This window comes from Lepidochelys kempii, chromosome 7 (genome assembly GCF_965140285.1).
Source record: "Lepidochelys kempii isolate rLepKem1 chromosome 7, rLepKem1.hap1, whole genome shotgun sequence".
NCBI lineage: Eukaryota > Metazoa > Chordata > Testudines > Cheloniidae > Lepidochelys > Lepidochelys kempii.
In genome coordinates this window covers 6,140,363-6,164,307 of record NC_136386.1, presented here as the reverse complement: position 1 = coordinate 6,164,307, position 23,945 = coordinate 6,140,363, and the positions used below count along the sequence as shown (strand labels likewise).

Here is a 23,945-nt window from a genome sequence, read left to right as displayed (position 1 = left end):
CACTTTCATCAGTTTGTGCTGATAAGATCCAAGTTACATTCCCTAGCTGGCAGTGCATTAAGCCTGTTGGGAGCGGATTGGGACTTTGTTGCTATTCTGAAGCACCTCTCTAGCTCAGGCTAGAGCATGTAGGTGCGAGACGGAGGATCTTTGCCGCATGGGGCTTTGGAGGGTGGTAGGGAGTAAAGGTTTGGGGCAGTTCTAAAAGACCCAAGAAAAGTTTCACTTGAACTTCTAAGTTCTCTGTCCATATACGTCTAAAACTTTCATATAGCTACCAAAGGGCCCAACCTCGTCAGGTGCTGAGTGCCCGCTACTTCAAGGGAGTGACTCCATTTTATGCTGGTGCAACCTAGAGCCCAGTTTGGCTTGTAGGGCCTTCTGCAGTCCTCAGTCAGTGTCTAATATCAGTGGCAGTTGCCTATGCAGACTAATTGCAGTAGCTCAGATTGACTTTCTGGGCTATTCTTTCTCTCAGACAAACGGGAATTCCCCATCTAATGTGAGCTCCAAAGTGCATGGAAAAACCCCATGGTATCAACTTCCTAGAGTCTTTCTACTCTCTTAATCCCAGCCATAGCTAATGGAAGTTTTGCATGTGTCTAGACTGCAAGATCCCTGTTGGATTTTGTTGTTGTTTCCTTTGTTATGCCAGGCATTCTGCCTGGTTTGTAAGGTGTTAGGGTAGAATTTTCAAAAGCACTTCAGTGGGAACAGAGTTAGACTAACTGAGCATGTCTGAGAGTACAACCCCTAAGTCCAGAAACCCAATTAGCAAAAGACCAATACCTCTGCTACAGATTTAGGGCCAGATCCAAAGGCAATTTTGGTTAGTAGCAATCTCTTTATTGACTTAAATGAGCTTTGGATTAGGCTGTTATCCTATAAAAAGAAAGTCTCAATTCCTCCCTTTCCCCATTACTTTGAAGTACTTTCTACAAACAAAACCAAGAAAAGAGGAAGTGTTTTCATCTGTACACTTCACAGGCTTTAAAGAAGGCAAGGTCAAAGCTTACCTCACCATGGAGCTGTTACTGACATAAATTGTAAGCAGACCGTGTTGTTTCCAGCTATAAAAGAATTCTAAATTCTGTTAATGACGTGCAAAGTTCTTCCAGTGTTAGAAAGAAAAGATGAGTCAGGGTGCACCACACTTCCATAAATCACATACAGTAGAAGTGAAGCACATCCTTAAGCCTTTTTTTTCTGCGTCACGTATGCTTAAAAATAGTGCCCCCCAATAACACTGGAAATACCTGAAAAGAATTTTTAAAACATCACAATGTGTGCTCTTGGCAAAGGGATTTTCAGTCCTCAGAGTCTTAGTTGCGTTTGATTGTTCATCCTACTATCATTCCTTTAAGAGTAAAAGAGTTTACAATGAAAGCAAATACGGCTGAGACAGAAAAATGTTTATGCACCGCTGTCTTATGTTCTTGAAAGGGAGAACAGAAGAATGTTGGGTACCAGACAACATCATCTTGAGAATATCGCAACTATATTCAAGCATTAGCAAAATTAGTTAAATGTACATAGACTCATAGACTTTAAGGTCAGAATGCAACTATGTGCATGTAAATGTGTGTGAAACTCGCCTAGCGACATCAAGTTTAAGGCCAGAAGGGGCCATCAGATCATATCACGTATATCACAAGCCACCCATGCACTAAACCCAATAACCAAAATGAGACCAAAGTATTACAGCCCGCAGGAGACTGAACTATTGTGCTACAGACAGAGAAATTGCAGCAAAGGAGGTTTAGGTTGGAAACTTCCTAACTGTCAGGGTGGTGAAGCACTGGAATAAATTGCCCAGGGAGGTTGTAGACGCTCCATCATTGGGGATTTTTAAGAGCAGGATAGACAAACACCTATCAGGAGTGGTCTAGATAATACTTAGTCCTGCCATGAGTTCAGGGGACTGGACTAGATGACCTTCCAAGGTCCCTTCCAGTCCTATGATTCTAACTCTTTCCCCATGTACAGCATAGGTCTCAGAGTCACATTTTCTGGATATTCTTCCTGGTACTGTGAATGAATTGCATATGTGACCCCAACTGACGTGGGATTTCATCCTGTAAGGTGTTGACCTACTATGAGAGCACTCAGCATCTCACAGGATTGGACCCTGAATCTCTCTGTACCTCAATCTGTAAAATGAGGATAAAAATACTTACCACTGGCACCGTTCCTAGCAGTACCACAGTTCTTGTAAGACAGAATATTTGTCAAATACTTTCAGCTCCCTAGAAAGGTGCTATGCATGAGCATTGTTATTAGTGTCTCTATGTAATAAATGGGAGGAAAATATATAGATTAAAGATGTACATCTCTCCGTTGACTGGGGAAAAGTACTAATCAAGTCTAGGGATTTATTTGATTTTTCACTGTTATGTTTAAGAGCCATGTCTGCCACCATTCCAGATGCAGAATGTGTAATGAAGATAGTGGAAATTTGTATTAAATAATCAATGGCAGGATTTAGTCCAAAGACTGTAACCAAATGAAAATGTTAGACGGTATTTGGTTGTAACAATATTTGAGACTGTTCTTAATCTTTGCTGCCCAGACATGATTTATTTTTTAATTACATTTGCTTTGGAGTTAAGCTGTTTGAACATTTTTCACAAAAACCACTGAGTTTCCAATGAAAAAAACACCATGGGATTTTTTTAACCAGCTCTGGCAAAAAAGCAAGACAAAATTTTGGAAAAAATTCTGACCTTATTTTTTTTTTTTCTGCTGACGTCTGAAATTTTGTCAAAATTGTGAATTTCCATAATTTTAAGCCATCCCTGTGTTGGAGGAAGGAGCTGTGTTTTCTCTCCGTTTTTTAAATGTGAGGCTGAGCTATTTTTTGGCCACCTGGAAACCACAATACACTTCCACAAAACTCTTAAGAAAATTTAAGGGCCCTCCCCTAACTGAAAATACATGTGGTTTTCTCCTGGGTGGCACAGTGGATTGACTCATCCACAGGAAAGTTCAGCCTACTCAGATCCCTCCGCTGTAGCAAAGCATGGCTGAGGTGCTAGGGGTGGGATGAGGTAGCCTAACTATGGTCACTGTGTAGGCACCACTACATCCTATGCTGGTTCATCTTCTCTGCTCTTTGGGGGTCCATAGTAGACTGTATAACTTTACAGTAGACATGGTGCTTGGCTCCCCCTTTCCCAGTCACGCACAAGGGCTTCCTCCCACTCCGATTGCTCAAATACATGAACATTTGAATACCTGACCTCGTAGGTTCAGTTCCCAGTTATTTGGGTTACTTCGTTATTTAGCTTTCCAAGGGAGGTTGTTCACCATGCCATTTTTGATATAGAGGTGGTGGGAGGGTGTCTTCTAGGGGAGATGCTAAATACCAAGGTGCTGGACATCTGCTCTGTGTTAACAATAAATATCCCATGGCTCCTTTTCTATGAGTAAGGATTAAAGCTAATAACTTTGGCCAAATTTTCCATTCCCCCATTTCAAATCTGCTGTGCACTGTCCATTTGATTTCAAGGGGAGTACCAGTTTCTGCAATTTTTCACGTGTTGAGTAACACTCAGCTGAAGTCAATGAGATGAGCATCGGTAACTACTACATAATGTGTGTGAGTATTTCAAAAATCCGCTCCATGGATTGCACAGCAGTTTGGGATCCTTTGAGACGAAAGGAACTATAGATCAGACATAAGGAATAAGAAGTGAACAGCCAGCTGGCCATCCTAACAAATAATTTACAAAGTAATGGGCGGCGCCTGAGACACAAAGTTCAAATATGGATCTCAACTCCTTCAAAACCAGGGTGTTTAGCTTCAGGGTTTTGACATAACACGTTACAGTGACTGGGGCCAGGCACGTGGTTTGGTTCTGGACTTCCCCATACTCTGCATCTGCATGATCTACTGGTTAAGAATTAGATAAGTTCATGGAGGTTAGGTCCATTGATGGCTATTAGCCAAGTTGATCAGGAATGCAACCCCACGCTCTGGGTGTCCCTAAGCCTCTAACTGCCTGAAGCTGGGAGTGGATGATGGGAGATGGATCACTTGGCTCTGTTCTGTTCATTCCTTCTGAAGCATCTGGCATTGGCCACTGTCAGGAGACAGGATATTGGGCTAGACGGACCATTGGACTGACCCAATATGGCCAGTTCCTAGCTCCTGTGTGTCTTTTGGCAAGTCATTTAGGCTCTGCTTCAGGGAACAATCCCTATCCAGGGCAGCACTTAAACATGTGCTTAAGGGCTTTCCTGATTCGGGACCTAAAATATCTCCTTGTCTTGGTTTTTACTTTTTGCTTATGTGCTGTCTCCCCTGCTCCCCACTTTTGTCTGGTGTATTTAGTTTGTAAGCCTTTCAGAGCAGGAACTCTCTCTGATGGCAAGTCAGCACAGTGTCCTACACAATTGAGCCCTACTGCTGTAATTAAAATAATAATAGATGGGGTTGGCTCTGGCCAATTTCTAGACCTAATGTAACCTCCAAGCTCCTACATGTACAATCCTTGTGTTTTTATTTACCAACTGCGGGTGAGGGGAAACTTTTGGCTTGGTTTATTTCTTAGTAAAAGCACTGATAAGAGTCATCAAAAGGAAGGAAGAATCCTAAGGTCTATTTGACATTATTTATCTCCATCTTCCTGCATTCATTCCGTTCTAAAACGAAAACAGGAGAACGGTTATATTGAGAGATTGCAGAAACTCTGTGTTTGCATTGAAGGACTAAATCCGTATGTTTGTGATATAACATGCAATGACTTGCCTAACGTGTAATGAAGAAATTGAAATTGAATCTCTCAGTGCATCATGCTGAGTAGGAGGTTTGTTCTACAAGAAACTGTCATATTAAATTTTTGTCGTGATTCCAGACCTCTTTTGAGTCCTAAATCTTTTGGAGGAGACTAATCTGAAATCAAAGCGAAGTTGCTTAGGGTTGGCATGCCAGAAGTGGTCACATCTGAAAAAGTTCAATGAACCTGCAGAGAGAGGTTGAAATTAGTTGCTTCACTACAAAGCGCACAGCTCACCTACCTGCTGATTTGCTTTTTGCTTTGATTCTTTATGTTCTGTCTTCTCGGCTTCTTCTGAGTCAGTTTCAAACTGTATACATCTGAAGTGGGAGCTTGTCCTGATTTCAGTATTTATTTAATAAAAAAAAAATCCGTCTACACTGTTTAGTACAACATTAAAACAAACATAGCTTTAGAAACGTGGCATTCAGAAGGTTATGGATTTGTTTCTCCACTGCCTCGCTCCTTGTGGAGTCATTTTAATGTGTGCAAAGTGGGCGTAATATGTTGCTCTTCTGATTTCTCCGCCTTTTACTCTCGCTTGGCACATGAGTCAATGGCTACCCAAAAGGGACTCTGTCCCTTTAATTTTTTTAGTGGTAGAATGTACCACTCTAAAGGCCAGATTCTCGGCTGCTGAAAATTGACTTTGGTCCTTTGAAGTCACTGGAGTCATGCTGACTTATATCAGCCAAGAATCTAGCCTGCTGAATGCCACTTTCTATCCCATTCCTTTAAGTTGTTGTTGGTATTTTCTGCTTAGAAAGGCTTTTACAAGCAAGAATAAGATGCAATACATGATACAAATGAGGACATTTCTCATGGGCTAAATTCTGTCCTCTGTTACGACCCCTCATTATTAATGGCTACCATCATGAGACGGAGGGCATAATTTTTGGCCTGTTACATTGAGAATAAATACCCTATTTAGTTATTGGATGTATGTAATAATGTAGCCCTAACTGCATTAAAACTGTCTCCTTGCTTTCCATTTCCAGTGTTCTGCTTCTTGTGGACGGGGACATAAACACCGAAATGTGTACTGCCTGTCAAAGGAAGGAAACCGCTTAGAGAATGATTATTGCAAGCACCTTGCTAAACCAAACGTGCAAAGGAAGTGCAGAGGGGGCAGATGTCCGAAGTGGAAAACAGGAGACTGGGGACAGGTGAGCTGCAACATTTTACCTCTTGCACCATTAGGTAGTCCTTATCTGTTGCATTGTTTGCAACCGTCATTTCAATCCTTTTGCAATAAAAGTATAAATGTTCTGGGTGACGTGCTCAGCTCGGGTAGCTCGGCATTGCTCCAGATAAGCCTCTGGAGCTGCACTGTCGACATCAGCTGAAGTCCTAGCACTGTTTTAGATACAAAAGGGGGTGGTCAACTGCTAACAAAGAAGCACCCGTTGTAAATTTCTTCAACTGCTGCTAGAAAAGGCATTGCTGTGTATGAGTAACCAGACTCTCTTCTCCTCTTTCTTCTTCTTTATTATTGCAATACTTTGGATCCTGAGTGCAATTGTGATTAATTTGGAGGCGTATGAAATTTAAATGATTTTTTGTTAATCATTTTCCTATTCAAGTTGAGAAAATATATAGGAGCTATTAATTTTAAAACGTACTTTTCACTCAGTTTTGTGTTTTTCCAAATGCATTACACGGGAACAAAAGCAGTCTACCTCTGTGTCATTACAAAATCAGGTGCTTCGTGCATAGGCTGGAGGAAAGTAGGAAAGTCTGGATTTTTCAAGGATGCTGTTTGCTGAGAGCATAACTTTCAGACATTTTGGTTCTTTAGTTACATTGCTTTCCCCATATTAAACTCTTGAGAAATATTTCAGGCATGAAAAATATCAGTTTGCTTTTCTCATCCTTTTCTCTCTAACACTGAGAGTGGAGTTTGGTTTTTGAAACTAAAATTTAATATTTTCCATCACACCAAATTGCACCTTTAACCTATTTCATCAGATTTATATTTACCTCTGAATCTCCATTTCACATGGACCTGAATGATGTGCTAATCAGTCAAATTATTGAAGATCCATAAGTAAATGAATTTTTAACTTGGGACATTTTTAACTTGGACATTCACAATCTTTCTTTGCTTTCTATATGAAACCCTAAGATTCTTGCTATATGCATCCTTTCCTAAAAGATAAAACATAAAAATGTATGTACTAATATTAATATTTGTCTACACAGATGCATGTACAGATGTGTTCATCAAATGTCAAATATTAAATTTAAAAAGCATTAAATCCATCATTATTTTCAGACTTGGATTTTTTATTCTCCTCTTAGAATAAATAGAATATGTGCTGTACAATATTTGTATTTCTTTCTTGAAGAATAGGGTAATCATATATTCATCATCCACGTTTAGTTGTTTAGGCCCTGATCCTCCAAAAAAAATACACAAGTAGTTAATGTTAAGCATCTGAGCAGCCCTATTGAACTCAATGGGTCTCCTCCCAGATTTAAAGTTAAGCAAAGTGCCTTATTGTTTGCGGTACTGTGGCCTTAATTTTGTCCAAGAACCTACAAGAATAAAGACTCACATGACCATTAAAATGTCTCATCATATCAGATCTGCACTTTATTTAAAGTGACTGCTCCTGAAAGCAATTTTTGCAGCTAATAAAAGTCAACATACCAACACAATGGTCGGTTGATTGCTTAAAAACATGCTAATTTTAATTGATAAAGATAAATGTTTTAAAATTCAAAACATTCTACTGCATGATAGGATTCAGTTTCATACAATTTGAGAAAGAAGCTCAGCTTAATGAGACTATGAGGTGATTTATGGCCTAAAGTAATCTGTTATGACGAGGCAATTAAAGAATATTTGTATTCTTTATATACTAGAGAGCATTGCCAGTGTGACCAGCTGAGGATCTGGCCCTAAAAATTAGCTATGAAAGCAAAGATGAAAATGCATCCTATAACAGCAAAATAGATCATTTAAAAATAACAACCTTATGATACTGTTTCCTTATATTCTGTGTGTAACACAGAGCCAGTCATCAAGTAGTAAATTGGAGGAGTTTGTCTACGTTTGATGTAATAAAACTGGAACAGGTAGAAGTCTTGAATAATGTCATGCCATAGTGGCATGCATGCCACACTTCTAGAAGTGCCTTTTATGCTAAATACTTTTGGAAGTATACACGTGATTTGTTTATAAACTGCTGAACAACAGCGATTAAAATGCTTTCTCTGTATGATAAATCCTGAAGCCTGCTAAATAACAAATAAAAGCATAACTGGTCAACTGAAGTCAGCTTGGCCAGATCCCACACTGGTGTAAATCAGTGTAGCTTCATTGATGCCTGTGCAGCTGTAATGATTTACACCAACTGAAGCCCGGGGCCAGAGTTTTTGAAACATCAGCTCTCTATTTGGGCTCCAAGATGTCACTAGAATGGTTAGAATGAGTTAGGAAATTGATTTCTGAACTAGACAGCAAAAAGTAAAGCTGTGCGCTCTGTAACACTTAACACAATTCTAATGTGTCTGGATTCTAAAACAGAAGAAATTAACAATCACACTCTGGATCCAGTGCCTACTGAGGTCAGTTCAGTTGTTGATTTCAATGGGTTTTGGAGCAGGACCTTAGAGATACAGGATACAGCCCCAGGCACGGTGGCAGGAAAGTATCTGGAGTGCATATGCAGATGGCTCACTGGCTTCACTGGGTTTGACAACCAGGGGGAGTTTGGCCTCACTTAGAACTGCAGGATAAGGTCCTCAATTAATACAAATACGGGCAAAACTACAGCCAGCTATATACGCCTTTTTCAAGGAGAGTGACATTTAGTAGCAGGCCAGTTCAAGGCCTGGGCACCATTCCCACTCCATGTTAAAGTGAGAGGAGAGAGCTGGTGCGATCCTTCCACACCATGGGTGAAATGGGCTATGTGCTGTTTGAAATCTTAGCTATGAACAGTTTGGATACCACCAAAGAAGCATTGAGTTGTTTCGTAGATCTTAACAACTGTAAAAATAAGAACGGTGCTACATTACCATGAAATTGTCTCTTTCCGTAGCGGGTAAACCAGCAATAGACTGTGTGAGATGTAAGACAGAGTTTTAAAATACACATACATTTTCTTTGTCACCACACGCCCACAGTGTGTTGTGTTGTGTTTGTGTTGTGTGTGCCCGTGGCTGTTTCCTTTTCCTTTTAGGAACAGTACGTGAATGATTAATAATGAATACTAACCAGCACAAAGTGCAAGAGAGTACTCCAGTCCTGTATGTTTTCTATTATCTGGACTGGCTTGTATTTAATTTCTGGGCAATTCTTTTCTAGATAATTATAAATCCTCCTTCCTAGAGCAAAACATTTTTTAATTTATGCATTCATATGAAAAGGTTTGTCTCTTCAAGTAATGAATGGACTTGTGTTTTTAACTGAGAAAATGCCGTGAGACGTGGGGGAGGGATAGCTCCGTGGTTTGAGCATTCGCCTGCTAAACCCAGGGTTGTGAGTTCAATCCTTGAGGGGGCCATTTAGGGATCTGGGCCAAAAATTGGGGATTGGTCCTGCTTTGAGCAGGGGGTTGGACTAGATGACCTCCTGAGGTCCCTTCCAGCCCTGATATTCTATGATTCTATGACAGCTTATGCCAGATATGTCTATGGCTTATGTCTCCTAAGTGTAAATCAGCACCATTATCTTTTAAGCAGTAAAAATAACAATACTTATTCTGTAGTCTGAAAATTGTCTGTCTATTTAGGTAGATTTCAGGTTGAAACCTGGCCCTATATTTTTCTCGGTGATAAACTTGTAACATGAGTTAATATGTTCCATTTTTACTGTTGTGTTTCTCTGTAGACAGTGGAGAATTTGTGCTAAACTACATCGTGTCTATGGTGAAAAAAGTGGCAGGTTTGTTCTGTCCCACATAGATGATAAATATATGAGTATAGTAACAGTCCGCCCTGATCCTTACATGAACAGGGGGAGGACTGTAGTATCAGGTTTATTATGCTTTTAGGGCCAGATATCCAGGAGGTGTAAATCAGAGTTGCTCTTCTCAGATCAACAGAGGTGAGTCAATTGGTTTGATAAAGTAAAACAGTGATCACTGTTAAAAAATATACTGTAGGGCAGTCTCTGTCTAAATGGGCATTTATAATAGTGTCTAATTCTATTATTAGGAATCCAGCTGTAAAATCCTACCTGTACTCTGACAAATATGTAAACGTTATAAACAGAGAGTGAGAAGGCTGCATACTGATTAGGGGCTTGATCCAAAGCAGACTGAAATCAGTGGAATGACTCCTATTGACTTCAGTCACCTTTGGATCCGGATGCTAGGTGTGGTAACGCTTTTGAAAGAATTCTTGGCCATAAACTGGCAACTTCCTTGTTTTCAGAACCTCATAGATGACACCGCTCTGATTTGTAAGAAAAATTGTGTCCATCCAATATTCATGTTCTAACAGCGGCAGTAGTTACTCCTCTGTTATCAATTAAGCCAAAGTGGTAGTTTTGGAGCCTCGTGTTTTTTGGCTGTGTTCTGGATAAACATGTACAGTACAGCAGGGATCTCAGGAGCGAAATCCTGCCCCCCTTCAAGTTGATGAAAAAATTCCTCGCCAAATGATTTTTCCTGACTTAAGCTCACAAATGGGGTGAGATCCTGGCTCCACTGAATTAAGCAGGAGTTTTTCCTCTTGACTTCAATTGAGCCAGGATTTCATTCCAGGTGAGCCCCTAAATTAGCCAAAATCTTTTCCTGGGGTCTGGTGTCCACGGCTTAAAAGCCCCTGTCTGGTCCTTGGGAGTGTTATAGGTTTACATACAGTAAACTGGAATACAGTTATTACAGCTTTACATACAATAAATTCCATTACTAAAATAAGACATCACTGTCCTTTTTAGCTCACTATGTTGTATAACAATTTCCTGTTCAATTCAGTATCAAATGCATGATTAGCCCCTTCTAGGACAGAGCTGCAACTTTAACCCCTTCTGTCAATATCACAACATTCTTGCAAATGTGTGTTTTGTAGGTGATAAACTTGGGCAAAAGTTATTTAAAAATGTACTAAGCATCCGGGTGGATGTGTTTCTCCGACTGTGTTTCCACTATTCAGCTCACTCTCTCTTGTGGAATGTTTAAGATAAACCGTGTTATTAATCACAATAGAACCACTACAGCATATGGGATGTATTTGCATCACCAATCATAGGGATCTAACTGCATTGTGCTACTTTTCCAAGTTACACAAACCAGCCTTTCATAAATATTTATAACCAGGAGAATGTTCACAGTCGGGGCGGGGGGAATTTGGTCTCCTTTGCTTTATGATGTGTTCAGATACTAAAGGAAATGCTGCATTACAGAAGAATACTTTTTAAAATTTTGGAAGAGGATTCCTTGCACATTATAAATTGTTTAATTCCATTACATAATAAGGCTTACTTTCGTGGTATTATAAACTTGTTTTCTCAGTAGCTCATATATTAATTAGGTCTTTTCTACTAATTTTTAATTCAACAAAACATTAATCATAATATCTACATTTCAACCATTTCTCTTATACACACTTCTGTCTAATCTTTACTAATCTTGTCCCACATTTACAAACTATATATTAGGACCTAACAATAAAGAATCCATACAGCAGTGAAGTTAAGTATCAGTTCATCATCATATATTGTGGGATGTTAGCAGAAAGTATTTTTGTATGGGAAAAAAATTAAGCTATTGAAAACAGTGAGCTGTAGACATCAATATTCAAAAATCGGAAACAATGTATTTTGCTCATTATTAAAATCAGGCTTATAGTATATGACTAGAAGTGGATAAAAACGTGCTCATGCCATAATGAAGCTAACGTGTGAAAGTAAAGCAACTAATTTACAAAAATAGTTCTGTTTGTGGGGATATGCGGTATGTAGTCATTTGCTATGGTGAATATGTAAATTAAAAGCAATTCCAGAAGTCGAGTACCTACAAATCTTCATTGCTTCAGTTCTTATGCTATATAATTCGCGCTTCCTTTACATTACAGGCTGATCAGTCTCCTGAACGATGTTTCTGGAAAGTGTGATTTATTTATTTAAACTATTGAACTGAGTGTGCAAGGAGTAACATACAATTCCTGCTGACTCTAGCATCTTGTGATTTTTTTTTTTAACAATGCTGCTATCCTGAGAGATTTTTGCAGTATAAATCTTATAGGTGAAAACCAGACTCCGCTGAGGTTAATGGCAAAACTCCCATTGACTTCACTGGAGCCAGGACTTCACCCTATGTGTTCAGATTCTCTGTAAAATGTTTTCTTACATGGAGAAGAATTTTCTGCATCAAAAAGAATCAGAGTTTTAAATGTCTAGGTGCTATGGCTTGCTCACTCAGACGAGTGTTAAATGTGTTTGCAGAACTCAAAGCAGAGCTCCCTTCCTCATCTGAAATCAGAGAGGTTCACTACAGCAACAAAGAGTTTCACAAGGAAAATAAGGAAAGCTGCAACTTACTTCTTTTTTGTCCCTCTTTAGTGCTCTGTGTCCTGTGGACGAGGAGTTCAGCAGAGAAATGTATATTGCCACCTGGGCACTCAGAAACCAGCCAGGGAGACGGACTGTTACCAATTCACAAGACCAGTCTCTGAACAGGAATGCCACATTGCTGAATGTCCCAGTTACAGCTGGGAAATGGAGGAATGGCAAACTGTAAGTAGAAAGGGCCCGTAGCAGGCAGCTTCAGCGGTATTCAAAGCATACCAAAGTAAGACCTTCTTCCTGACGTTTACCAGGATCACATTACTCGTTCTGTGAAGTGTGAACTACAGAGAGACTTAGGAGATGGCTGGCTTGTTCAAAAGATTGTTGTCAGATGGCCAGGGTTTACACTAAACAGGGTTGGAGCTTGCCTTGAGACAGACGGAGGGTGTATTTGTGTGTTTGCGTCTGTATGTATGTGCATGCATTTAAATTTAAAACTTTAGATTGCCAAAAAAAGAAAAGAAAAGAAAGTCTGGCATAAATTACATAGTGATGTATGCAGACTGGGCCAGTTTTTTAGAAAGTTCCAAAGAAAGCAGTGGAGCATAGGAAGATGCATAGTACAGGTTTATATTTGCATGCTGCAGAATGTTTTGGTAGGACCTGCACGAAGCCAGTATTTTTCACATTTTGCTGACGCAGCACCCGATTCCGCCCCACTTTTCCCATTCATTACTAGCTGCCTTTGGGCGCGAGTCTGCCATCCGTACACATGTAGGAGTAGTAACTTGGTAAGTACGTTTGATTGAGCTAAATTTCGCTATTTGCAGAGCTGTAGGAAGCTGTGGAAGCTGTGCATTTAAAAAGTAACCTCCCACACTACATCATCATCTATGTGCCTTTGGGATACTTGTCCAAACTCCCTCCACCCCACCCCCCCCAACGTGATAACTCTCCCCATCCAACATGAGATTTCTCCTCCTTATTCCACCAGTCCAGCATATTTGAAACACACCTAGGTTCAAGCTGCACTCAGATCTCTTGCACTGTGTTCTTGCACTTACTGTGACTGGTGCGCGTGTAACCCATACCCTCCTGGGTGTGGTGTTGTGTCCCATAGAGTGCCACCGAGACCACTTAGAGAGAGATTAATGAGTCTGCTCTACTGCCTTAGCTAAGAGGCTTATGGCTTTTAGCTGATGCAGTAGAGGCTCATGCACTAAGCTCCAGAGGTCCCAGGTTCTATCCGGCTCGCCGATGACCAGGGTTTGTTGGTGTTACACACGGTATCAGGCATCGTTAGAATTTCAGCGTTACTTGCGGTAAACCTACTAAACTGTGTCTAAGTGGGATGATGATAGTTATCACAGAGATTATGACATACCTGCTGGACCCCGTGAATATAGCAAGGGCAAACGAGGATGAAGCCAGAAGCCTGTTCAAGGCCAGCAGGGAAGCTATGGATTCTTACTGTCTACCAAAGCCTCCAAGTAGATGTAGGCTCCACTTTTCAGCTGTCTAAATCCTGCATTTGGATATTCAGGTTGCCCATTTGATTATCTAAATGCAGGATTTTTATGCCTCTTAGGCCATCCGCATTCAGAATTTAGACTTCTAATGAACCAAAATGAAGGACACAAAGACAATTAATGTAGGAAGCTTAATATGATGCCAGATTATTTTCTGAAGATAAATATGGTTGTCTATAAACCCCACTTCACAAAAGTTACGCTAGAAATGAGAACACAGAGCCAATTTTGTTCTAAAATGGCCTATGTCTCAAGGCATAATCAATTGGTAATTGACTGGTCACATGGTACTAGCCCTTCCCCCTTATTTCCAGCTGCTACGTTACATTCTAACACAGTTAAAACACATAACTTGCTAACATTACTTTTCTGCTGTAGTTACCCCAAAGTAGTATAATGGTGAATGGGAGGGGAAAGGCCTGGCTCCCAAAAGAATCCCTGTATTACACAATAGACCAGGAGATGAAAAAGGGTGAGCGTAGGACTGTTTGAAATTTTTCAGCTGGATTGTCCAAAAAATCGTATTTTTGAAAAAAAATCTGACAACCTGCTGACTTGTTTGAAATGTTTCATTTATTGGAGACATTTTTGGTGATTTCTAGCAAAATGAAAATTGCAGGGCTGTTTCAAACACTGCACAATGGAAACAACTTTAAAATTTGTCAATATTTAATTATGGGTTTTTTTTAAATGCCATCCCCTACTCATTTGAGAACCCTTGAGCTGGATATTTCACAGTAAGCAACAGCTGACAGAAATTTCTGAGCACAGAGAGGTTCAAGTTCAGGGTTGTATTCTGCTGCTTTTGTGAGGAAATTGCTTTGCATCCTCATGTGTAACAGACCTTTCATGAATCTCCTCTTCAGTCCAAATGGCAACCTGCTTAATGTGCCTTTTGCTCTGCCTCCTGCTGCAGGCACATAACACTTATTGATATCAGTGAGGGTTTGGGGCGCATTGAGGACCTATTGAAATCAATGGCAAAGCTCCCAATGACTTTAATGGTGCAGGATCAGAGTCTATGTACATTGTGGTTCGTAATGAAGGCTGCAATGGTGTGGATTCCATCCCATAAGGAGAGCAGAATAATCATTAAGTGATCTAGGGCCTGGTTTTAATTCACACTAAGGCCCCTTTACAGTGCTTTTGCAATGCAAAAGGGTCTTAAAGCAGGAATAAATTCTTTAAGGCCTGTTTACGCTGCCAGAGGGGGTCCTCAGTTTAAATGAGAAACTGGTCCCTTCTATTCAGAATGCAAAGGACAATCTAGCGCTGCCCGTTTACTATATTCACCTGCTCAGAATATTGGTGTGCTCAAAAACTCCCATTTTCTTTATTATTGTGCTGTGGGTATATACAAGAAATAAGAAAAAAAAAATTCACAGACGAAACGAAAAGCATTTCAGTCCTGCAAAGGCTGTGGAATATTTCATCTGCAGCAAGAAGATGCAAGGTTAAAGCAGCAGCTCCATTCTGCCCTTTTATTTGTTCCTTAGCTACTAGCTCATCCTTGATTCAGTACAGTACAGTACACTCATTCATTGCCGCCAAGAGTATAACGGATTATTGTATATACCTCACAGCCCTGTGGTACTCGGCCTTATGGACTATGTTACAGGCAAATTTAACCAACTTTGTTCCATGAGCTGTGCCATAATCCTAATGTTTGAGAGCTGTAATGATGTTCTAGTCATATGTGGGGGCAGCTGAGGAACGATTCCAAGACTACTAGAAACGTTGGGGATCAGATCTGTAGCTGGTGTAAAGTGACATAAGTCCATTGACTTGAACGGAGCTACACCAATTTACAGCTGCTGAAGATCTGGCCCTGCGGTTACAAGGCTGAGGAGGTAAGGAACAGAGGCAGAACAGAATAGACTATGAGCTGTTTGCCTCAGACAGAAGTGCGTTAGCATGAAAGAAATTTGCAAAAGGCTAAGCTGCTGTCCCAAACAACACATTTTCTTCTACAGAGGACATTAAACCCATTCAGCTAATGAATATGCAAGCAGGAAGCAAAGTAGTTCACCGACCAGCATGCCGTTTTAGTACTTACCAAACAACATAATTAGCCCTTAAAGGAACTTCTCCAACCTGGCGTCCTCTCTCTCACTTTTGCAGCTGGAGAGAATGACCCGCTCCTCTTCCCACCACTTTTGTGGGAGGCGGATGTTCACACTGGTTTCTTAAAGGGCTCCCCACCGGACTGTGTGCACTCTGGAGATCTCAAGCATGTGACACATTGGATTCCAAGGAAGCTTTAGGGATAGAGGGGGGGAGAGAAAACCCTCCTTGCCCAAGAAGAATCACTAATTGAAACCCGCTGCGGATGTTGCCCATTTTGAATTTGTCACTGCTTCTCTTGAAGTAGTTTTCATTTTGTCAGATGTATGGTTAAAGCGAAATCACCTCCTTGCCAGCTATAAATACAGCAAGCACGTTATTCATAGGGTTGTGGCACAGATTGCTTTAATATGCTGTGAACAAGGAATGCAGTGAACCCAAATTAACACTTATGGCATGACCTAAAATAACGTTACAGCACCGTTCACTTTTTGATTTCATTTTTTAAAGGGGGTTTGTCAAGCATTGTTTAGTCTTCCTTTTTTTAAAAACACTACTCTAGTCTTGCCAATGAAAAGCCATAGGGAACATCCTGGAAACCATCTCTTGTTATAGTCATTAATTAACTCTTCTAGCTTCTTGCAGCACTGAGGATGCTGAGGTTGCTGGGTTGAGTGGGCAGGTGCTCTGTGGTGTTGGTGGCCTCTGATGTAGGGGAGACAGGCCTGCCGATGTGGGGGGGCAAAGGGGAAAATTGCGCAGGGGCCCGGGCGATTTAAAGGGGCCTGGGGGGCTGCTGCTGCAGTAGCGGTGGCCGGGAGCCTCAGGCCCTGTTAAATCACCCGGTGGGCCACAGATTTCTGCGGAAACTCCCTAATTAGAATGGAGCACTTCGGTTAAGGTATATGCTGCATTGGAAAGGTGACAATTAATGCTTTCTGTTGACTGTGCTTAGAGAATCCCGTAACCCACTTTTAAATGTAATTTAAAGGAGTACTCTACTTATACCATGAGGCGATACCTGAGAAGGGCAAATATATAGCACATCTGGTTCGCTCTCCTGGGAAATCACAGTCAAGCAAATTATTCTGTCCCCCTTAGGAGTGCTACATTTCAGTTCAGACCTAGGGGAAATTTCCACTCTTGGGACCTAAAGAGAGTAAATAAGGTTGAAAAAGCACATGTAGCCAGTGGGGTCTTTTTGCCAGGCTGCAGAGTTTTTAATATTGACTCTTGCCTAAGAGCTGCTAAATTACTCCTCCAAAATAAATGCTGCTGAGCGGGGGTGTTTGCTGGTTTGCATGATTGCTATTTACTAACTATTGATGTTGAGCCTTAACTTGCATTTCCTGCAAGCCCTCTGCACCCAAAGGGCTATGCTGCTCCGAACCACAGCACTTCTACTTGTTGACGTTTTATTTCAGCCTTCTCAAGAAATCATTTGCAGTCTGGGTTCTGACAGCTAATTAAAAACACAAGGCTCTAGTAGTACTGCCTTTCACCTAGGGCAGTGGTTCTCAAACTAGGGTTGCCACTTGTGCAGGGAAAGCCCCTGGCAGGCCGGGCCGGTTTGTTTACCTGCCGCATCTGCAGGTTCGGCCGATCGTGGCTCCCACTGGCCACGGTTCGCGGCTCCAGGCCAATGGGGGCTGCGGGAAGGGCGGCCAGCATATCCCCCGGCCCGCGCCACTTCCCGCAGCCCCCATTGGCCTGGAGTGGCGAACCGCGGCCAGTGGGAGCCGCGATCGGCCGAACCTGCGGATGCGGCAGGTAAACAAACCGGCCCGGCCTGCCAGGGGCTTTCCTTGATCAAGCAGCGGCCCTAGTTTGAGAACCACTGCCCTAGGTGTACTCGGTAGAGCTCACTCGTCCTAGGAAAGCCGTGACTGGTTCAGAGAACTTGAAAATGATGTACAAATGATGAAGCTAACCGATGAAACCCGAGGTAACTTCACATGTAGATTTGTGTGTGCGCGCATGCGGGCAGTCTGATTGGATATTACGTCCTTTGCTTCGAGGAAGACAATTCCTGCACATTATATCCAATGATAATTTTCAAGAAATGGTCTGGTAATGACTCCAGGTAGCTGAAAGCTTTGCAGCGCCTGATAATTTTTTATTTTGACTTTTCTGTTGTCGATGACTCTGACCCTTCCGTGCTTTCGGTAGAATGCGCTTTGAGAAGAGAACCTATTTGTGTGAGTGCAGGAAGGAGCCATGCCCTAGTTTAGCACGGCCTTGTTAGCGCAGTGTTTCTCCACTAATAGAGGACAAGGAGACCAGTCCCGTTTGCCTCCTGTGGCTGCAGAAGGTTTAAAAAGCATTTGTTGGGCTTGGCTGAAGTATCCTGCTCTTAGTAATGTGCATTGTAGCAACGGTGGTTAAACCAGACTGAAGCGGTAGGGGGACCTCTCAAGGCAGCAGTCAAGGAGAGAGGGGAGCCTGCTTTCCTCAAGTCAAGTTGAGCAGGGGAGCTCTCCTGCTTTCAGCATGGGCCGGGGAGCTGTGCTTTCCCCTTACTTTAACCTTTAAGCTGAGTTAGGTGCTTGATCTTCCAGTCCTTACTCACGGGAGTAGTGCCACAGAGAGGGCTGAATGATTGGGCCTTAACATGTCTGGAAAGGCCTTTTCAGGAGCAGTGGTGAACCTCTCCATCTGTTGGTCAAGGTATTTTCAGAGTCCAGCCAAAGGTGGGTAAAGCATGTACATAGGACCTGTTTGCCTAACGTGTTTTGGCTGATGAAGAGCTCCCGTTCTGCTCTCTGTCACCCTCCCACAATCCAAGCAGTCTCAGTACGGCTGCTTTTTCTTCACCAGTGCTTGGGAAATCAGGGGCGACCTTCCCTTTGAAATGCGGGCCTTGCTACAGTGATCCAGACCTGTGTCCCCTCGAGGCGAGATGGCTGCTGTGCACTCCCCAGGCGGGCAACCCCTCCATGTCTTTTGGAAACCTAAATTAGCGCAGAAGACTACTTGCTCCATCAGACAGTGAAAAGAAAAGGAGGACTTGTGGCACCTTAGAGACTAACCAATTTATTTGAGCATAAGCTTTCGTGAGCTACAGCTCACTTCATCGGATGCAGACAGTGAACGCTCTGTGCTGATGCTCCAAGGTCTGCACCGGCTTCCAGTCAGATTCTAAGTGGAGTCTAAAATGTTGGTTTTGACCCATGAAACTCTCTGTGGTTAGGGCCCAGGCTGTGGGAGAGAGAGCTGCTTCAGCTGACAGACCTCAGGTTTAAAAGAAAGGGGCCTACTGACAGGCTCCCTTCCCTCTGAATGTCTCACTTCCCCCTACTTTTTGCCCAACAAAGCCCAAGTCTGTTCAGCTTTGGGGTGTGTTGCAAAGGACATCTTGGGCCTTGCAGGAAGGGTTGAGTTGGCTGGTTGTAGGGTAGAAGAGGAAGGCTGGTCCAGAGGTTAGGGCTCTTGTCTAGTGGGAACCTGGGGTCAAGTCCTTGCTTTGCCACAGACTTTGAGCAAGTTGCATAGTCTATCTGTGCCTCAGTTCCCCTTCTGTAAAATGGGGGTGATAGCACTGCCCTGTCTCAGAAGGATGTGGGGAGGATAAATATATTCAAGATTGTGAAGCACTGAAATATTGTTGCAAAGGGTGCCAGATGTGTACCGTACGTAACTAGCTTATTGTTTGAAATGAGCGATCATTGGGTAACCTTTCTTCCAGAGTCCTTCTCTGGGCTCCTGTCTTTTGTGTAGGGGAGAAATTATTTTTTATTTTTTAATATTGGTGATAGATGCTTTTAATAAATCTAAATACATAAATCCCACTTCACTTCAGTTCTCAACGTCTTTTCCCGTTTACATGGTGTCGGAGGTGCCCAGGATTCTTTGCCACTCCTTCTGGTTCATGGCACAGGTTACAGGCATACACATAGTTTGGGGAGGGCCATGGGGGAGCATTGCTCCCCCAAACTGCAAGTCTCAGGAAGGCGCAGAATTTGTCCCCCCACACACTGCCCCGTTGGCCTGGCTAGAATTGTCTCCCCAAATATAGAAGTCAATCTATCCCTATGGTTATAGGCCCTGGAGTTCAAGTCCTTTTCTCTTCCGTCTTCTCTTGGCAGAGTCTTTCCATTGTATCCTCTATCTTCCATTGCAATCCCTTTCCTTTGCCGGTCATTCTTCTCCCATTCTTGTCACATGTCTAACTCTCCTCAAATGTGCATTCTCCAGCCAATCCATCAGCAAGAGTCCCAGGTTCATCTTCCCCCTAATTTTTCCGTGCACATTCTGTCTGCCTCCTCTTACCTTACCTTACCTGCCTCAGTATATTGTTGGCTAAATCTAAATACATAAACCCACACTGGAGTTAATTCTTTCTTCGGGGTTCCGCACGGTAGCCCAGGACAAATTGGATCCACCAGCATTTAAAAACTAATCAGTGCCGCCCTATTGACTCTTGCCAACTCTTGCTGCGAGCAGCCCCTGAACAATTCCTAGTCTCAAAATAAGGATGGCCAATAAGGAAGCAAAAACATATTTTACATTTATTTGTTATAAAATAGGCAGTTAGAAAGACAATAAAGGCAGGTAGGGTCCAGTGAGTGGGTAGGGCACTGGACTGGGAATCCAAAAACCTATATTATATACCCAGCTCTTTCACTGACTAGCTGCGTGACCTTTTGAAAGTCATTCAACCTCTTTGTGCCTCTGTTTCCCCTTCTACCCTTTGTCTTGCCTATGTAGTAGGATTGCCAACCCTCCAGGATTGGCCTGGAGTATCTAGGAATTAAAGATGAATATTTAATTAAAAAGATGTCATGTGGTGAAATCTCCAGGAATATGTCCAACCAAAATTGGCAACCCAACTATGTAGCTGTTTGCTTGTCAAGACATGGGCTCTTTCTCTTTATGACTTTGTGCAGTGCCTAGCACAGTGGGGCCTTGACCTCAGCTGTGGCTGCTAGTCCCTACCTCTAATACAAGTAACTAATAATAGAAAGCAACAGCATTCGTAAGTACCATTAGTTTATCATTTGTACTGGGGAAATGTTTTTGCATCACTATGTGTATTAAAATGAAGTTCTGGGACACCTGTGCTGACCTCTCTCATTTATCGGCAGTGCATGAAAACGTGTGGGGAAGGGTCCCGGTACCGGAAAGTTGTGTGCGTGAATCAGAATAACCAGGAGGAGGACAGCGTGAATTGTGATGTCAGCAAGCGCCCCCCTGATAGGGAGAGCTGCAGTTTACCGCCTTGCGAGTACATCTGGATTACGGGGGAATGGTCCGAGGTAAGCACCGCAGGGACTCTACCGCAGCGCTCCGTGGCGACTGTCGTTCTGCTGATTGGGCTGTGAGCCTCAACATCGTTAGTCTGATCAGGGTCTGAATGTACCCTCTGAACAACAAGAGCCAAACCCTCAGCGGGAGCAAATCAATGGAGTTCCTTTGACTTGGCTGGAGCGATGCTGATTTGCACTAAGCTGAGGATGTGACCAAAAAGCTCAAGTCTTTCCACACAGGAGCACCATCCCCTTGCCCCCTCCCCACAAGAAAAGAAACGGGTTGATGGGCTGGAGCAGTAATTAGTGCCTGCAGCATGGTGCTGGATACTTTAATTATTAGTTTATTTGTTTCTATGTCATTTCTCTGTGGGAGAGAGGAACAAAAGAGAGGATATTAAAAAGTAAAGATCAGTCTCCAGTACAGTCCTGGTTGATAACTTGAAGCGTTTTTATTCCCACATGGATTCCACTTACCGTACAGTGTATATTAAATATGTTTTTATTCCCTTAGTACATATAACATAAGTGAACGCAGTCCAACCACAGCCTCCTGTTTGCACAATTCCACTAGAAATGGATCCTTAGCTGGTGGGAATCTCTATAACTCCATTGAATTCAGTGGAGCTACACCGATTTCATCAGCCTAGAATCTGGCCTTTGAAGATCAGCTTAATTACTAGATCCTTCTCTTAATCTTAAAAAGAAAAGGAGTACTTGTGGCACCTTAGAGACTAACCAATTTATTAGAGCATAAGCTTTCGTGAGCTACAGCTCACTTCATCAGATGCATATCGTGGAAACTGCAGCAGACTTCATATATACACAGAGAATATGAAACAATACCTCCTCCCACCCCACTGTCCTGCTGGTAATAGCTTATCTAAAGTGATCATCAGGTGGGCCATTTCCAGCACAAATCCAGGTTTTCTCACCCTCCACCCCCCCACACAAATTCACTCTCCTGCTGGTGATAGCCCATCCAAAGTGACAACTCTTTACACAATGTGCATGACAATCAAGTTGGGCTATTTCCTGCACAAATCCAGGTTTTCTCACATCCCCCCCACCCCCATACACACACAAACTCACTCTCCTGCTGGTAATAGCTCATCCAAACTGACCACTCTCCAAGTTTAAATCCAAGTTAAACCAGAACATCTGGGGGGGGGGGGGTAGGAAAAAACAAGAGGAAACAGGCTACCTTGCATAATGACTTAGCCACTCCCAGTCTCTATTTAAGCCTAAATTAATAGTATCCAATTTGCAAATGAATTCCAATTCAGCAGTTTCTCGCTGGAGTCTGGATTTGAAGTTTTTTTGTTTTAAGATAGCGACCTTTAAGATAGCGCCCCCCCCCCAGATGTTCTGGTTTAACTTGGATTTAAACTTGAAGAGTGGTCAGTTTGGATGAGCTATTACCAGCAGGAGAGTGAGTTTGTGTGTGTATGGGGGTGGGGGGGATGTGAGAAAACCTGGATTTGTGCAGGAAATAGCCCAACTTGATTGTCATGCACATTGTGTAAAGAGTTGTCACTTTGGATGGGCTATCACCAGCAGGAGAGTGAATTTGTGTGGGGGGGTGGAGGGTGAGAAAACCTGGATTTGTGCTGGAAATGGCCCACCTGATGATCACTTTAGATAAGCTATTACCAGCAGGACAGTGGGGTGGGAGGAGGTATTGTTTCATATTCTCTGTGTATATATGAAGTCTGCTGCAGTTTCCACGATATGCATCTGATGAAGTGAGCTGTAGCTCACGAAAGCTTATGCTCTAATAAATTGGTTAGTCTCTAAGGTGCCACAAGTACTCCTTTTCTTTTTGTGAATACAGACTAACACGGCTGTTACTCTGAAACTTCTCTTAATCTTGCATATCGTAGCATTTGAGGGCCCAATCCTGCTCACTTTCCTGACCCTAGCAGTCTCACTGACACTCAAAGGGCTACTCATGTGAGGAAAGCGAGCAGGATTTGCCACCTAAAATGTGCAGGAGGCTACATGCCAAGGAAAATTGTCTACTTCCCTTTGGAGCCAGAGCTCACCGCAGAAGGAAATGGACTAATCGCAGATTGTTTCTTTCTGCGTCAAGTGAAGGAGTACTTTCCACTTGAAGAGCAACAGACGAACCTGACAAGGCTGCTGCTGACAGAGCAGAGATGAGAGAGAGAGAGAGGCAAAGAAAGAAAGAGAGACTAAAAGGTGGGGTGGGGAGGAGCCCACGAAAATACAGGGGAGAGAAATACAGAGAGAGAGAGAGAGATTTTTGGAAGGACCAGCCTATGACCCAGCATTCCTCAGTCGTCATATGTTTTTTCTGGAAAAATGTTCCTTCAAATATGAGAGGATCTACCAAAATATCTGCTTCAGTAACCTACTGTGGGTCCAATCCTGCGAACACTTATGCACATGCTTACATTTAGCCATTGCCGTGGGGCTACTCACATGCATAAAGTTGCGTGTGTGCAAGTTTGCAGAATCGAGGCCTATGCTCTCTCTCAGATCAACAATGTGTTCACCCCAGGTGCTGTTAAATTCATAGGCTATAAAGGGGAAGCTACTTATTTTTTTTAACTGCAGACAAAACATCGTCCCTCCTTCTGTAGCCTCCTAGCATATCTTCGTTCCAGTGGTGCAGGGCACGTGTTTACCTCCCCCCCCCCACCAGCCTTTTCTGAAAATCCTGTAGAAGAACACAGATTCACAGCAGTGTTTTACTGATCGCAGAGGACCACATGCTGCTGCCCTTACTCGTGAAGAGAAATACCGCATCGCACAAGGAGTCCCACCAACATCAGTGGACTCGTGCCTGCAGATTGATAGCAGCTGAGGATCTGTCCCAATGAGACTACTTGTGAACTGAGCT

At 42.5% G+C, this 23,945-nt stretch overlaps 1 protein-coding gene across 6 annotated transcripts in view; it reads left to right on the top strand.

Moving 5' to 3' along the window:
- Positions 1 to 23,945, top strand: part of ADAMTS9 (ADAM metallopeptidase with thrombospondin type 1 motif 9) — a 134,956-nt gene that overhangs the window by 93,365 nt on the left and 17,646 nt on the right. For all 6 annotated transcript variants that reach the window (XM_078853543.1, XM_078853542.1, XM_078853544.1 and 3 more), the window contains 3 exons: positions 5,777 to 5,944; positions 12,295 to 12,468; positions 20,918 to 21,088. In XM_078853543.1, the coding sequence (XP_078709669.1) occupies positions 5,777 to 5,944; positions 12,295 to 12,468; positions 20,918 to 21,088 (513 nt within the window). The remainder of the gene's footprint in view (positions 1 to 5,776; positions 5,945 to 12,294; positions 12,469 to 20,917; positions 21,089 to 23,945) is intronic.